This window comes from Cyprinus carpio, chromosome B15, assembly GCF_018340385.1.
Source record: "Cyprinus carpio isolate SPL01 chromosome B15, ASM1834038v1, whole genome shotgun sequence".
In the NCBI taxonomy this organism is placed as follows: domain Eukaryota; kingdom Metazoa; phylum Chordata; class Actinopteri; order Cypriniformes; family Cyprinidae; genus Cyprinus; species Cyprinus carpio.
The window spans coordinates 2,747,459-2,764,472 of record NC_056611.1 but is presented as its reverse complement, the minus strand read 5'-3'; the positions used below and the strand labels follow the sequence as shown (position 1 = coordinate 2,764,472).

General features: G+C 41.6%; 1 protein-coding gene across 1 annotated transcript in view; it reads right to left on the bottom strand.

Annotated features, from left to right (window-relative positions):
* LOC109053883 (P2Y purinoceptor 13-like) overlaps window positions 1-15,079 on the bottom strand; it is a 16,778-nt gene extending 1,699 nt beyond the window's left edge. Inside the window, exons 1-2 of the mRNA XM_042738863.1 lie at window positions 14,971-15,079; window positions 13,886-14,595 (exon numbers count right to left, since the gene is read on the bottom strand). Of these exons, the coding sequence (XP_042594797.1) occupies window positions 13,886-14,587 (702 nt within the window). The 5' untranslated portion in view covers window positions 14,588-14,595; window positions 14,971-15,079. The remainder of the gene's footprint in view (window positions 1-13,885; window positions 14,596-14,970) is intronic.
* Between the last annotated feature and the right edge of the window lie 1,935 nt (window positions 15,080-17,014).

Sequence of the window (17,014 nt, the reverse complement as noted above, 5' to 3'; positions counted from 1 at the left end):
GTGTAGCCAGGAGCTTGTTGCAGGGTGGGTGGGATGGGACCGCTGAGGAACAGGAGGAGCTTCTAACCGATTCTAAGACGTAGAATTCAGCTTGCACAAGTTGCAAACCCTTTACACCCTGTTTTCACAACATACCCCTGTCAGGTGTGCGGCTATGCGCGTTGCATTTCCTTTCTTGGGTGTACGCACGCCCATGTAAACACCGATTGCCAGCGTTCACGGTGTTGCATTCCATCAGTGGGCGTGTCCAAGGAGCGTGCTGTCGTGCAGCAGGGTGGGGGCAGGGCGGGGCGATCTTGTTACGGCACGGTGGCGATACTTTGGTTTGCGGTGTGGGTTCGGGTGCGCTGCAATTAAACAATGTGACGTCGCAGGTTGGTTCGCAGTAAAAAATTAACTCATGGAGTGGGACTAGGCGGGGATCAATGCCAGTAATTGGGGGTTGCGCACATATAAAGTGCCTTACCGTACTAAGATAAAGCGTTCTAGCTCTCTGGTGTTTCAACACGCGGCAACACTGGGTTTTTTTAGTCTAGGTTAAAAACAAGAAAAAGAGGCACCTTTAGATAACGATGCAACATGGCACTTTTATGGAAGCAGACAAAACAAGTTCATTAAGAACCTGTGCGATTGCTTGTAATAAATATTTAATCCAATGCACGAGAGGTCGACTGTTTCGTCCTGGGTGCTTTAACAATTTTAAATATTTGCGATATCCCAACAAGGAAAAGTAGGGCTACTTGTGTGTGTTTAAATGTTTTGCGCTTGCTGAGGGGGCAGCTTATTATACAAACCTAGAAGTCAAATGGCATGAAATAATATGTTGGTTTATATTTATTAAGTTTAAACTAAATGTCTATGATTATGGTGAAAGATTGTTACTGTGATACAGAGGTCACAATTTTTTTTTTATATTTTTTTACATGGTTTGAATATATAGAATACTGAACCAATTGTTGTGTTTGTGGACTAAACACAATTGAGTCCGTGCTGCTTCTTCTTCACTGCACCACACACGTAACGCACACGGACTGCATACGCCACTGCCGACGGGTTATGTGTGAAAAACAGGTGAGGGCTTTGTCCGAAGGTTTTTTTTTTGGAAGCTTAGGTAATTTCACAGTAGGCATACACCACAGGAGCTCGATAGACTCGTTCTCCGCCCCCTACCAGTGGCAATTCATCTGGGTATACATCCGCCGCTAAACTATCACGGTGTGTCCCATGAAAGTCAACATCAGCTTGCCGTAGATATAGCCCCCAGCTCCCAAACCCAAATTTGAGAATAGATTTAATAATGCGCTTTTTTTTTATTATTGCCAGATAAGAGTCCTCACGTTAACGCAGCATGTTAACGCCGATATAGGCCCACCACTAATAGATTATATATAGATATATATATATAATATATATATATATAAGAATATCTCAGACTTCAGTGTAATTAAAACGCAGTCCATAAAAAAAAACAAAAACAAAAAAAACAAACAGTACTTTGATCGCTTATAGAGACCAGATTCTTTTTCACTCTAAAACTTCTGCGTTTTCAGTCATACTAAACAAGGAACAGTGGTGAAGTTGATCATTTAGTCAGTGGACCGCTTAAGTGATTCAGTAATGCTAGAAAGAGCAGGTAAACCCAGGGCTGACAAACCTTTGAGTTTAACTTGAATTGAAGCAAATACAAATAGGTCAATTATTTTTTTTTTTTATTTTGCCATTTGCTTAAGTGTGCATTCAATGGGACACTTTACCATCCCAAGAGGCCTACAGGAAGACGATTTGTGAATTGCATGGAAGCAACACAGCTGATTGTTGATAGGCCACATAACAGTGACAACCATGGTCAATATAGCTGCATTTACATAAAAAAATTTGTTGAGATGACAAAATTTTCATTCCACACTATTCCCTGGCACATTTATAAAATCTCAGTGTGCATCTACTCATTTAAGGTTTGTTCTAAAGAGCTGAGAATGCATCCTAGCCATCCAGCGGTAGTTCAAGGTTGTAAGCAGTACGGATATAAAATCTCCTAAAATCTCATATTTGTAAATCTGTTAGGTGTAACCCAGCCTGCAAGTCGACAAAATCAGTCTACTAGAGGAGGCACCATGTGGAGGTGTAATTACCTCGTTCACTCGGGGCTCTTGGTTGAGTTGTCATATGGAATGCCAGTGTGATGGCATCGACTAGGCCAGTGGGCGAACCTCTGTTTGGACACAGCCAATGTTCCCTCTAAGTCACTAATGTTCACTTCTTAAGAAGAAAATAATATGCCACGCGGAGGACAGATGCAAAAAATGAGCTGGAGAAGCCAAATTGAATTGACTGAATTTTGGTAAATGCGAAATAACTGCAATGAGTGGGCAAACCGCTAAAAGAATTGGTGCTGCCTGTAGAGTTGTAAGGAATTGGTGAATTTGGTGTTACAGGTTTCAATAGACAAAGTGAATGATGTTAACCAAGAATCTAATATTTAATGGTTGAGGATCAAATAACTCAACACAAGAGGAAAATGCAATGCACAATGACGTGAAATAAACGTTGTCCATCTTTTTCAAGAAAATTTGACTTTATTAAGTGGTGGAAAAAAAATGACAGATAATTGGGAGGAACTGACAGTTTCACAAGACTATTTCACGCTTATATATAATTAGCGGCAGTGAATAAAAAAATCTGAAGATAAATGCGTATTTGGCGTGCTGTCCGGGGAAGGGCTCCGAGCTCGGTAATGGCCCGAACCTAGAGTAACTCCCTCCCCGTATAAGTGTTAAAAATGAACTCGGAACAACGGAGATGGGGTGGAGGAGGGATGCTGATAAATCGTCATTGGATAGAGGTAAGTAAGCTGTAGTTTATACTATGGTGTTGATTACTTGATTGTTGCTCCACCGGTGTTGATTAGGCTAAGTATCTGACACGCTTCTCCCGAAACTTGTTAATAAAACATCATTCTGAGAAATGTTTCGATGGTATTTTCTTTTCCTTTTGCCTCTATAAAAAAAGCACATTAAAGTAGCGTTTTATAAGCCGCAGTCTGCTTTGTTTACTGCCGTAACCAAGGAGACACTGTCTCACTGATTTGTGTGTGTGTGTGTGTGTGTGGTGTGTGTGTGTGTGTTTGCAGGTGTCTTATGTACCATACTTTCTTCTCAGAACCCTTCCTGTTTGTGCTTAAAATCTTTAAATTATACAGTCTAATTTTAAATCAAAAACAACGGTTCCGGTACACCATGGACCCTGGGTACACCTACAACGTCGGAGGCAGCCCAATCAAGAGTTGTAAATATCAAAACTGTTTGATATTATGATTTGAGTTCGATGATGCTCTGTCTCGATCGGGAGCAGATAAATTACTCTAATGACACCACACAATAGATGAATGATTTTTGGACAAAAAATATTCGCGACAAGGCCGCGAATCGGGCCGCGCCCCCCGATCATTCGGGGGGGGGATGCAAATTGCCTTAAAATCATCTTATTGTTGGGGCCAGCCTAAACAAAGAACCCCGTACAGACTGGTTTGTGGCAAGGCAGTGGGGCAGTCAAGAACAACACAATATATAGTGTGACGAGTCGGCTGCCTCCCCACTAATTATCATGGGCATCACCCCGTCCTTAATGGCCACCATTCGCCAGGCTCCTGACAGGAGTGGGTTTTTCTCAGGAGACCGGTCTCTTCCTCTGTGCATGCATGGCGGGTGTCCTTGTGGGTCAGGAAGGGGAGTGTTAAGGGATCTCCATGCCGCGAAAAAGTAACGAGCTGCCGGGACCCGCAGTCCAGATGAGAACCACACCCATGGCATGGCCGTCAGGCCAGGATGCCAGGCCATCTAGTCCCTTTAGGTAAACCGGAACCGGGAACACTTCCCAATAACACCCGATGTACTTGTTACATCGTTAGAAGAATGCGCATCTACGCTCATATTAGTCTGTCTCTCTCTTATTCCGAGGTCACCGTAGCCACCAGATCCAGTCTGTATCCAAGGTAGAGGGTCACTGGGGGGTAGTCAACGGATCCAGTAGTATCCAGCCCAGATGAGGATCGCATCTAGAAAAGGACCTCTACAGCCCTGAAAGACAGCGGAGACCAGGACACTGAGGCCCCAGAGACAGATCCCCTGTAAAGACCTTTGTCTCAGACAACCACCGGGACAAGACCATAGGAAAAAGATGATTACTTCTGCACAAATCTGACTTTGCTGCAGCCTGGAATTGAACTGCTGGTTTCGTCTGGTCAGAGGAGAACTGGCCCACCAACTGAGCCTGGTTTCTCCCAAGGTTTTTTCTCCATTCTGTCACCGATGGAGTTTTGGTTCCTTGCTGCTGTCGCCTCTGGGCTTGCTTAGTTGGGGACACTTTATTACAGCGATATCGTTGGACTCTGATTGCAAATTATTGCCAGATACTATTTAAACGAACTGAACTGAGCTGCCTGAGACATCACTGAATTCAATGATGAACTGCCTTTAACTGTCATTTTTGCATTATTGACACACTGTTTTCCTTTGTTTTCCTAATTAATGTGTTGTTCAGTTGCTTTGACGCAATCTTTTGTTTAAAGTGCTAATATAAAATAAAGGTGACTTGACTTGACTTTGAGCGCCATGGATTAAGGAGGACGAAGCCACTGAAGAGAAGCCGCCGCCCTCCCGCGCCCCACAACTGGAGAGGGCAGCCGTGTGCGGCTGCCGGACTCCACCCTTACCTGGACCCTGCCTTTCCCGAACACTGCCCGCCCTTCACAAAACTCATGCAGCACAACGATGAGGACACCAGATCCCCTGTTTATTTTGAAACACCCTTTCCCTTTGTTGGACACTTTATTCCCTGGTTTACGTTGATTTTTCTGTTAATAATAAGGTTAGAAAAAATGTACTGTGCAAATGCCATGGTACAACAGTAATACCCATTCTCTCAAGAAAGAGACTTGTAGTCTAGAGCGCAAATGGAGAAAAACTAACTTGGAAGTTTTTAGAATTGCATGAAAAAACAGTATGTCCAGATATAGATAGGCTTTAAAAGCTGCCAGGGCTGAGCATTTCCACAAACTCATAGAAAATAACCAAAACAATCCAAGGTTTTTATTTAACCTTTATTTAGGCTTATTTAGGCTAGATTCTCAAATAACCAGATGCCACCCATAAATATTCCCTCACAGTTTAAAAGTAATGACTTTATGAATTTCTTCACTGATAAAATAGATAACATCAGAAATACAATAACAAATGCTGTAGATTGGACAGCATCTAATACTTCATCTTCATTTACTGCACCCAAGATAAACTGCAGTGCTGTTGACAGCTATTAGGACAGGAAAGAGCTAAATAAAAACTTATCACTGCATCTAAACCAACAACATGCCTGATGATCCTGTACCTACTAAATTACTGAAAGAGTTGGTACCTGTAGCAGAAGATGCCACTTCTCAATATTATTAACTCTTCATTATCTTTAGAGTCCCGTCCCAAAATCATTCAAGCTGGCGGTTATTTAAGCCTCTTATTTAAGAAACCACAACTAGATCTACTGCACTTATTTCTGAAATTTAAGAAAAAGTTCTGTCTGCTCAATTGCGCTCACTCCTGTAAAAAATAAATAAAATAAAATAAAATAAAAGATCTTGGTGAAGAAAGAATAGAGATCAAGACACCCTCAAGACACTACAAGACACCATCCCCCTGCACTGAGGCGAATAAACAACTTGCTGAACGACCTGAATGGTTTTAATTGTACATTTGAAACCCCCCCACACCAGTTCTGACCAGCTCTCTACACAAACCGTTAACCACCTCCTGCAACTCTCCCTCTCCCCCACTCCTGCACTTCAAATCAATGAGGATGATGTGTGCCTGGTCTTCAGGAAGAACAAATGAAGAAAGGCACCAGGCCCAGATGGTGTTACACCAGCCAGTCTAAAAAAAACTTGTGCTGACCAGCTGGCCCCCATCTTTTTCACAGATCTTAAACAGATCTCTGGAGTTATGTGAAGTCCCCTTCCTGCTTCAACACGTTCCACCATCATCCCTGTTCCAAGAAAGAACCGACCGAAGTGACAGGACTTAATGACTACTGACCTGTGGCTCTAATGTCTGTCATCATGAAGGTGTTTGAAAAAAGGGTTCTGGCTTATCTGAAGGAACATCACTGACCCCCTGCAGTTTGCTTACCGAGCAGCACAGGTCTGTGGATGGTGCAGTCAACATGGGACTGCACTTCACCCTGTAACATCTGGACAAAACAGGGACTAACGTGAGGATCCTGTTTGTGGACTTTAGTTCGGCTTTCAACCACCATCATACCAACAGCCCTCCAGACCAAACTGACCCAGCTCTCTGTTTCTAGCTCTATCTGTCAGTGGATCACCAGCTTTCTGACAGATAGGCAACAGCTAGTGAGACTGGGGAACTTCGTGTCCATCAGCTGCTCCACCAACACTGGTGCCCCCTCAGGGATGTGTTCTCTCCCCACTGCTCTCTCCCTGTACACCAACGACTGCACCTATAAAGACCCCTCTGTCAAGCTCCTGAAATTTGCAGATGACACTACAGTCATCGTTCTCATCCAGGACGGCAACGGGTCTGCTTACAGAAAAGAGATTAAGCAGCTGGCTGTCTGGTGCAGTCTTAACAACCTGGAGCTGAACAGGCTCAAAACAATGGAGATGATAGTGGACTTCAGGAGAAACCCCCCTGCACTCCCCCCATTCACCATCATAGACAGCACTGTGACTGCAGTGGAGTCATTCAGATTCCTGGGAACCACCATCTCTCAGGACCTGAAGTGGGACAATAACATTGACTCCATTGTTAAAAAGACCCTACAAAGGTGGTACGTTTTTCCTTTGGCAGCTGTGGAAGTTTAACCTGCCACCAGGAGCTGCTGAACAGTTCTACTCAGCCATCATTGAGTCTGTCCTGTGCACTTCAATAACTGTCTGGTTTGGTTCAGCTACAAAATCAGACATCATAAGACTACAGGAAATGGTTTGGAATGCTTATTGGTGCTCTACCTGCCCACCTTTCAGAACTGTATACATCAGAGTGAGGGAAAAGGGCTCAGAAAATCACTTTGGATCCCTCACATCCAAGTTATCCCCTTTTTGAACTTTTGCCATCTGGCCGGAGCTTCAGACCCACAAAATACCAGGACAGCCAGGCACAGGAACAGTTTCTTCACCCAGGCAATCTAACTTCATGAACAGTTAAATGTTTGCCCACTTTATGCAATAAAAATGTGCAATAACCTTATATTTATTTGTTACCACCTCCATCCTAGTACATCCCTGCATCTCACTCTATTCTATTCCATTTTATCATCTATAGCACAACTGTTCATACAATTTGTTTTTCAATTTGTGTATTGTATTTTTTATTTTATTTTATTTTTTTTTGTCATCTGTGTGTTGTTGTCATCTCTGTGTACTGGAAGCTTATGTCACTAAAACAAATTCCTTGTATGCGCAAGCATACTTGACAATTAAGCTCTTTCTGATTATGATTCTGAATTTCAGTCAGGTTTCAGGCCACACCATAGCACAGAAACTGCACTTGTTAAAATTACAAATGACTTGCTTCTTGCGTCAGACCAAGGCTCCATCTCATTGCTAGTTTTACTTGATCTTCAAGTCAAGTCAAGTCTGCTTTATTGTCAATTCTTCCACATGTACACACTGTAAAACCCGACAAGTAACTTAACTCAAACCGTTTGAGTAAACAGATATCCTTAAAAACCTGACAAGTTAGGTTTACTCAAACCGTTTGAGGAAACCGATTGCCTTAAACCTTTTAAATTTTAAAACTAACACACTGTAAAACCCGACAAGTAACGTAACTCAAACCTTTTGTGTAAACAAATATCCTTAAAAACATGACAAGTTGGGTTTTACTCAAACGTTTGAGGAGGAACTGATTGCCTTAAACCATTTAAGTTTTAAAACTAATAGTTGTGAGTACTCTGAACTTAATTCAGTTGAGTTCATTGAAAGAAGATATACATTGCAATTAAATAATTAAGTGATTAATTGAGTGATAATTGTGAATTAGTGATGAACAGCTGCTGTTATCAAACAGAATCACTGAAAGAAAAGAGAAAACACAAGAACTACAACTGACTTCAGACACAGCCTTAGATAAAATAAACTGAAATAAAAATACATTAAATCTCTCAAGATCTGATTAAGCAACCCCACAAACAGCATCACCAGCTCCACTTATTAATAACCAGACTGACTTTATTTCTGTCAGACGTCTACAGAAGATCTGATTGAGAATTAACTAAGGTTTAGATGTTGATTTATGTTTTCATTTTAAAGTAACCATGTTAGAGATCAGTGTTTGCTTTAGTTGGGCTCTTGACCCTTGACTTTTGTCTTAGCTTTTTCTCTGGCTGTTGTAACCATTTGTTGTAACTCAAAAGTCCAGAGAAAATATCATCAGGTGTTATACACACACACACTCACACTCACACTCTTAGAAGCTGCTTTTATCCAAAGCAACTTACAGTGCATTCAGGTCAGCATTTTTTTTTATCTAACCTGTACCTAGATGTTTTGGTTGTTATACTGTATATTGGTGATGATAATCATTGATTATTGAACTGTTTGGAGTCTAATCTCTGATGAAATATGTGTTGTGTAATTAGTTGGGATTGACTACAGTAAAAGTGACTCTAAGAGCCAGTGGTTCTGTGATATCAGTTAATATAAAGAACTTCCAAACAGTTTGGTTTTCTGTGGTGCCACAACTTTCCATACAGTTTGGTCAATAATCAGCATATGAACCTCAACAATGGTGACCATGAAAAAACAACAACAACAACAACAAAAAAAAAAAAACCTCAACAGCATGCTGGGAGCCATGGATGAGTTTTGTACTACCATAGTACCCAGCATGCATTGCAGCATGTTTTTTTTTTTTTTTTTTCGTAACCATTGTTGAGGTTCATATTCTGATTTATTGATGTCTGTGTGTGACTAATGACACCATAGAAGACCAAACTGTTTGGAAAAGCTTTAATTTTTATATTAACTGATTATGAAAGAACCACTGACTTTTTGAATGGCTTTCATTGTAATCAACTGAACTAACTATAGAACCCCTATTTAATAAGATGATTTTGAATGAACAGCTCCATAATTGATGATTATCATCACCAATATGCTGTATAACACCCAATACCTGATCATATTTTTCTATGGGTTTTTTTTGAGTTATAACAAACATGTTTCAAAAACACATGGTTACAACGTCCAAAAAAAAATAATATCTAAGACAGAAATCAAGGGTCCCCCCCAAGAGCCCAACTAAAGCACAACCCTGATCTCTAACCTGGTTACTTCAAATGAAACAAATAAATCAACATCTAAACCTTAGTTAATTCTCAATAAGATCTTCTGTAGACGTCTGACAGAAATAAAGTCAGTCTGGTTATTAATAAGTGGAGCTGGTGATGCTGTTTGTTTACAGCAGCTGTTCATCACTAAAGCTCAATCAGCACTTAATTAATCACTTGATTACATAATTGCAAAATTTTAAAACTTACATGGTTTAAGTAAGGGCAATCTGTTCACTCAAACGGTTTGAGTTACTGTGACTTGTCAGGTTTTACAGTGCAGTACATACATACAGAGAATTGAAATTGTGTTACTCTCAGACCCATGGTGCATACAGATAACACTAACAGTAGAGCCTAAAAATACAGATAGATACAGATAAAATATAAAATATTAAATATAAAATACATTATACAAATAAGGGCATGTAAAAAAAATAATAAAAATAAAGTTAAATAAAGCAGCGCTTGGCACATGGCAGATAGAGTGCAAACCAGTGAGGTGAACAAACAGTGCAGATAAAAGTTTGTATGTGCCCAAAAAAAAAAAAAAAAAAAAAACCTATTCAGTCTGATTAAAGTGAGAAAGGGCTCAGAGAGCAGTTCTTTTATTTAACTGACTGAAGAGGTAGTAAAATGATGTAAGTTTTATGCTGAATGAGGTAGTGAGCAGACCAATGCTGCACAAAGTGACTGGTGCATGTCATTGTATGTTAGTGGGAGGGGGGAGTGGAAGGAACTGGGGATGTGAGACCTGGGGGGGGGGGGGTGGTGTTCATAGTTCAGTGGTGCCTGGGGGCAGAAGAGGAAGTGGGGGGGCAAGTTTGGGAGCGAGTTCAGCTTCCTGACAGCCTGATGATTGAAGCTGTCCTTCAGTCTGCTGGTCTTGGCCTGGAGACTCCGCAGTCTCCTCCCTGATGGCAGCAGACTGAAGAAGCTGTGTGACGGGTGTGTGAGATCACCTGCAATGCAGAGGGCTTTGCGAGTGAGACGGGTTCTGTAAATGTCCTGGAGGGAGGGGATAGAGACACAAATGATCTTCTCAGCTGCTCTCACTATGCGTTGTAGAGTCTTCCGACAGGACGTGTTGCAGGCGCCATACCACACAGTGATGCAGCTAGTCAGGATGCTCTCGATGGTGCCTCTGTAGAAGGTGCACATAATGGGGGCCGGGGCTCTAGCTCTTCTCAGTTTGCGGAGGAAGTTTAGACGCTGCATCGCTTTTCTTGGCCAGTGCTGCGGGGTGTTGTCGTTCCAATAGAGGTCCTCTGTGATGTGCACACCCAGGAACTTGGTGCTGCTCACTCTCTCCACAGTCGCACCGTTGATGGTCAGAGGAGCATGCTGAGTGTGCACTCTCCTGAAGTCAACAATAATCTCCTTCGTCTTCTCCACATTCAGAGAGAGATTGTTGTCATTGCACTACCCGGCCAGGTGGCTCACCTCGCTCCTGTAGTTTGTCTCATCTCTGTTGCTAATGAGACCAACCACAGTTGTGTCATCCGCAAACGTAATAAAGAGGTTGGAGATGTGTGACGGTGTACAGTCGTGGGTCAGCAGAGTGAAGAGGAGGGGGCTCAGCACACATCCTTGGGGGCCCCAGCGTTCAGTGTGATGGTGCTGGATGTGTTGCTGCCGACCCGTACTGTCTGAGGTCTTCCAGTCAGAAAGTCCAACAGCCTTGCACAGCGAAGTATTGAGTCTCAGCTGGACCAGTTTGTAAATGAGCTGTTCAGGTATAATTGTGTTAAATGCTGAACTGAAGTCTATGAACAGCATTCTGACATATGAGTCCTTTTTGTCTGTATGTGTGAGTGCTGAGTGGAGGGCAGTTGCAATGGCGTCATCGGTCGAGCGGTTGGACCGATATGCAGACTGGAACGTGTCCAGGGAGGGGGAGGGCAGACTTGATATGGTGCATGACTAGCCATTTAAAGCACTTCATGAGGATGGGAGTAAGTGCAACAGGACAGTAGTCATTGAAGCAGGATGGAGATGGCTTCTTCAGGACTGGAATGATGGTGGTAGCTTTGAAGCATGTGGGAACAACAGCCTGACTAAGTGAGATGTTGAAAATGTCTGTGAAGACATCAGTGAGTTCCACTGCACAGTCTGTCAGTAAACGCCCAGGGATGTTGTCACGAGCCGGAGCTTTGCGTGCATTGATCCTGCTGAAGGATCTCCTCATGCTGTCTGGGGTCAGCGTCATCACCTGGTCACCGGGAGGAGGTGGAGTCTTCTGTGCAGTGGTGCTGTTTTGTTCCTCAAAGCGAGCGAAGAAGGCGTTCAGCTCGTTCAGTAGAGAGATGTTGCTGTCACAGGTCCGCTGTGGAGGCTTGTAGTCCGTAATGGTCTGTATCCCCTGCCACAGGCTCTGAGTGTCTCTGCTGTCACTGAATTGATGGGCTATCCTCCTGGAGTACTGTCTCTTAGCCTGTCTGATGCCACGGGACAGGTTGGTCCTAGCTGTCCTCAGGCCCACCTCATCTCCAGGTCTGAAGGCAGCATTCCGGGTTTTCAGGAGTCTGTAGACCTCCCCTGTCATCCACGGCTTCTCGTTGGCCCGGACAGTAATGGTCTTTGTGACTGTTAAATCATCAATACACTTGGTGATGTAGGCAGTGACAGTCTCCTGAGTACTCTTGGAGGTCAGTGGTGTTATTGTATGTGGCAGCCTGCTTAAACATATTCCAGTCAGTTGTGTTAAAACAGTCTTGAAGAGCGTCTGACGACCCTTCCGGCCACACTTGAATTTGTTTGTGACTGGTTTCGCGACCTTTAACGAGCGGTCTGTATGCAGGCATTAGCATGACAGGGATGTGGTCTGAGGCACCGATGTGGGGGAGGGGGAGGGCTTTGTAAGCTCCTCTCTGTGTGGTATAAATGAAGTCTAAAATGTTTTTACCTCTTGTTGGAAAGTTAATGTGTTGGTGTATTTTTGGAAACACACTCTTTAAGTCTGCATGGTTGAAATCCCCAGCTTTGATGAGAAAAGCATCAGGGTGGGCTGTCTGCTGCTCACTGATGTGCTGGTACAGTTCATTTAGTGCATCGTTCGTGTTGCTGTTGTCGTTCGGAGGAATGTATACAGCAACAAGCAGTATGGCTGTATATTCCCTCAGCAGATAGAACGGCCGGCACTTAATAATCATAAACTCCACCAGGGGTGAGCAGTGTTTGTAGACCACAACAACATCGCGCCACCACGCGTCATTGATGTAAATACAAAACCTGCCGCCATGGGTTTTACCTCCCGTGACGAGAGCTCTGTCCACTCGATAGCATGTCAGCTGGTCAAGCTGAATAGCGCCGTCTGGAACACTGTTGCTAAGCCATGTTTCCGTGAACACAAAAACACAACAGTCTCTTACAGTCCTCTGAGTTGAGCGTAGTAATCGGATGTAGTCCAGTTTATTGTTCAAAGAGCGTACGTTAGCCAGTATGATGGTGGGGATAGATGGCTTGCTCGCTGTGGGCGAGATGCAGCAGTGGGGGTCGGTGAGGGTGTAGGCCTCCGGAGCAGACCGAGATCTCGCAGCTGTTCTGCGTGTTGTAGTTTGAATCTAAAAATGCAGTTTCTGCCGACATCCAGCAGAAACTCTTAAAGACAGGTAGACGCAGTGAAGACGTACAAAAACACGGCGACTTACAAGACAAAAAACAGTGCTGGTTTCGACACAATAGATCATGACAAACAGATTGATTACAAAACTATTATAAGTATAATATGTGTAGTCTGCCTCATGTTTCTTTGTCGGGTCTACTATGTTATGTTTGTGTGTCTTCTCCAGATACCTGTGTGGATATACCCTGTGTTTTTGGATTTATTAAAGACTATTTTGATTATCCACAGCTCCGTGTTCCTACCGGCAGCGATCGTGACAATAAGTACATTTTAGTATGCAGTAACTTTAATCATACAAAGCATAATTTCCCAACAACAACACTGTGGCCAGTGAAAATGCGGTGTGGCTAGTAATTTCGGAAAACCACTAGCCACAGTGGCTGGTGAGCGAAAAAAAAAAAAAAAGTTAATTTCAAGCCCTGCATACTGCTAAATATAATGTTTGGTAACACCTGTTTAGGGTCCAATTCTAACTATTAACTAGTTGCTGATTAGCATGCCTATTATTTAACATATTGGCTGTTTATTAGTGCTTCTGATACACATAATTCTGCATGACCATATTTTACATCCTTAATCCTGCCCAATACCTAAACTTAACAACTACCTTACTGACTATTAATTAAACAGAGAATTAGGAGTTTATTGAGGCAAAAGACATGTTTATGTCTCCATTAATCTACATAATTTCTCTGAATTAGAGTTTCCCACCCCAGTTCCTGGAGGCAGACCAACAGCAACATTTCTGAACTTAACGCTTTAGTTTTAACTCAAATCTAAGACCTGAAATGGATTAGTCAGATAAGGCAGACATCCAAAATGTGTAGTGTTGGTGTGATTATCTCCCATTACCTGCATATTTACAGAATGTCAGTGTTTGCACTCTCAGGGGTGCATAGATAGGTAACCGAAAGTGCACTATACCTTAGATGTGGTCTGTTTGCTGGCTGTGTCACTGCTGCTTTGGGACGCACGGTATGATTCAAACACTTTCCTGCTGATGAAGGTGTAGCAGATGACCATAAGTGCTAATGTACCCCAAAAAACCACCTGGCAGAAGTAGTTAAAGCCTTCATGCCACAGGAGTCCCATCTTCCCCTTCATCTTGGTGCATCGCAGCTTAGCACCAGAGGAAATCTGTGGCATGCGGTTACTCAGGATAACGTTCGGCAGAGCCAGTGATAACATAACCACCCAGACAACTGCGCACAGTATCTGACCCACTCTGACCCTCTGAAGAGTGCATTTCCCATATGGATGCACAATCTTTAGGTACCGGTCCAAGCTGATGAGTCCGAGGAGAAGGATGCTGATGTACATAGTGGTATAGAAGAGCACAGCTGAGTACCGGCAGTGAAATGCCCGGAGCTGCCATGAACCCAAGCCCGCATCGGTCAGTGCCTTTACAGGTACAGTTAGGGTCATCAACAGATCGGCCACGACTACATTCTTCAGGTACACGACAAAGGTTGAGGTGCTTCGGATTTGGAAGAATATCCACGCGGCAAGACTGTTCAAGGCAAAAGCCACCAGAAAGAGAGCCGCATACAGGCAAGGGAAGAGTACAGATGTTACTCTAGTGTCCCTCTCGCACTTGAGTGAAGCATTCACCTGACTCATGTTCATCTTTATGCCTGGAGGAAGAACATCAGTACAGCTGAATGCAGTATTTGAAAATACTTGAACAGTTTATCCACATAGAGCTATGAACAGCACGACTATATTGATAGAAAACAATGTATGTTCAATGGGAAAATTTATGTTATGTTATGATGAACACACCAATGCACTTTACAAAGAATCTCCCATTCTGTATAATTCTATTTAAAAACCATTGCTAAAGCAAACAGAAGAAACCAGTAATAACAAAACCAAAGTATGCTTATAAATAATGACAATGAATTTTGACACATTGCAATTCATTTGGAGAGAAAGTGGAAACAAATACATTTCTACACACACAGACATATATTACAATTACATGTATGCATGCGAGAACAAACACTCACCAGGAAAAGCGTTTTAGAGACTTGTGAGAACAGCTCAAAGAGGAATTAATAAATGGCTTAACACTTTCCGGGCAGCTGTATCCACAATGCAGTATGTGCTTTGTGTAACTGCACACACACACACACACACACACACACACACTTTATAGAAAGATCTTCTATTACCACCGACACATACCTATTAAAATAAGAGAGAGAGAGAGAGAGAGAGAGAGAGAGACTTTGTGACTTAATGTGGACATACCATATACTTCTTTTGACTTTATATAAAGATAATTATAATTACCACAGACTAAACCCCACCTTAACTCTATATATAAAAAAGTTTTATATATGGTAAAGTATATTTATAAATAGTTGTTAACAGTATTTGCATGTATCTGTTCCGGTTTTTTTTTTTTTTTTTTTTTTTTTTTTAATTGAGAACGTCCCTGGAGGGTATCCCCCAAGAGAAGTTTCTGTCAGATTTAGCTCAGTGCTGGAGGCAGTTCCCTAAATGTTTGTTAAGTATGCACACAAACACATGCACAGTTTTGCACACGTTTTCTTCATTGTTGATGCCTAGAAGCATTTTCTCATCAGGCCAGCAAATCTCATCATATGGTGTAGTGAACCTTTTTTTTTATCATTCACCCTAGAAATATATTTTAAAACCTTTTTTTTTTTTTTTTTTTATACACCTTTTCACTAATTTTTTGAGATAGGAATTTGGGTTCAGGTTGGTAAAACATTATATAGATAACTGGCCTGGACAAATAATTTGTATACAATAGCTATTTTTTGAGAAGACATGTGATGCCAGAGGAGGGCAGACAGGAAAGCAAAGGAGATGTTCTTTTACTCTAGTTTTAGCATTTCCTGTTATAAACCCGAGTGTTGCAGTTATTGGTAGCTCACCTGCAATCAACTGGTTTACTGCCCTTACCAAAAAGTAGTATACTTTCAGTTTATTTTATAAGTATACTTAAGTAATGTGCAAGTATATTTTAAGTATACTTATGTAGCAAGTATACATATCAGTGTCTAGTAGTATAATTATAAGTGTACTGTTTTAATACTCCTTGGGGGACTTAAAATTGCCCAACTTTCTGGTAACAAGTATAAGTACTTTTAAGTACACTTTAAGTATAACAGTGCAACCTTTCAAGTACACACCTAGTTACCTCTATGTTTTAGTTTGTACTGCAATTTATACTAAAAGTGAACTTAAGATTATATGATAGTTGACTAATTAAATACTTTTTAAAAGTATACGCTCAGGAAACTACGTAGTTTTCGTAGTTTTTATACTGCAAGTATACTCATAAGTTTTTCTTAAGTGACACTTTATGAACGATGTCCCTATTTAGGTTTTTAATTGTAAACAAAACAAATTGTATCTAGCTCATGCTTCTTTTTTTTTTTTTAAAAAGTTTCATAAAAAAAAAAAGAAATAACATTTAAGCAAAAAGGACTATGAAGGGATTAGAATGATCATCAAAACGTAGATGGAGTCGTATCAACACCCAAAGGCCTTACTGTATTATGTCCTCATCCATCGGGTGACATTATTCCATAACGTAGTTCTGATGCTGTGTCATGTCAGATGATCATGTTAGATACCAAGTTAGTATCTTGTTGTTTCTTTGTTCTTCGTCACTTAATTTTTTTTTTTAGCTCAAATATCTTTAGATTTTTGTACGTCTAGGTAAAGTAACTAAATGTCATATTAAGTCTAATTTCTGAGGCGTACATAAAGGCCCATTTGGGGTCCTGGGTCCTCTGCTATTTTCATATACCTGTTGGCCGTGTAATATTATGAGAAAAATACGGGGATAGTTTCCATGTTATGCTGATGCTATCAACGAATATATCAAACAAGACAGATGGAACTTCTAAATTATCTACGCTAACAGAGTATGTAAAAAATGTTAAAAGATTGGTATGAACAATAATTTTCTCCTATTAAATTCAGATAAGACAGGCTAGTGACTATTGGACCAAAAAAAACATTACACAGAATTCGTAGATTACCAATTGCAAATAGATGGTGTACTGTAACTGT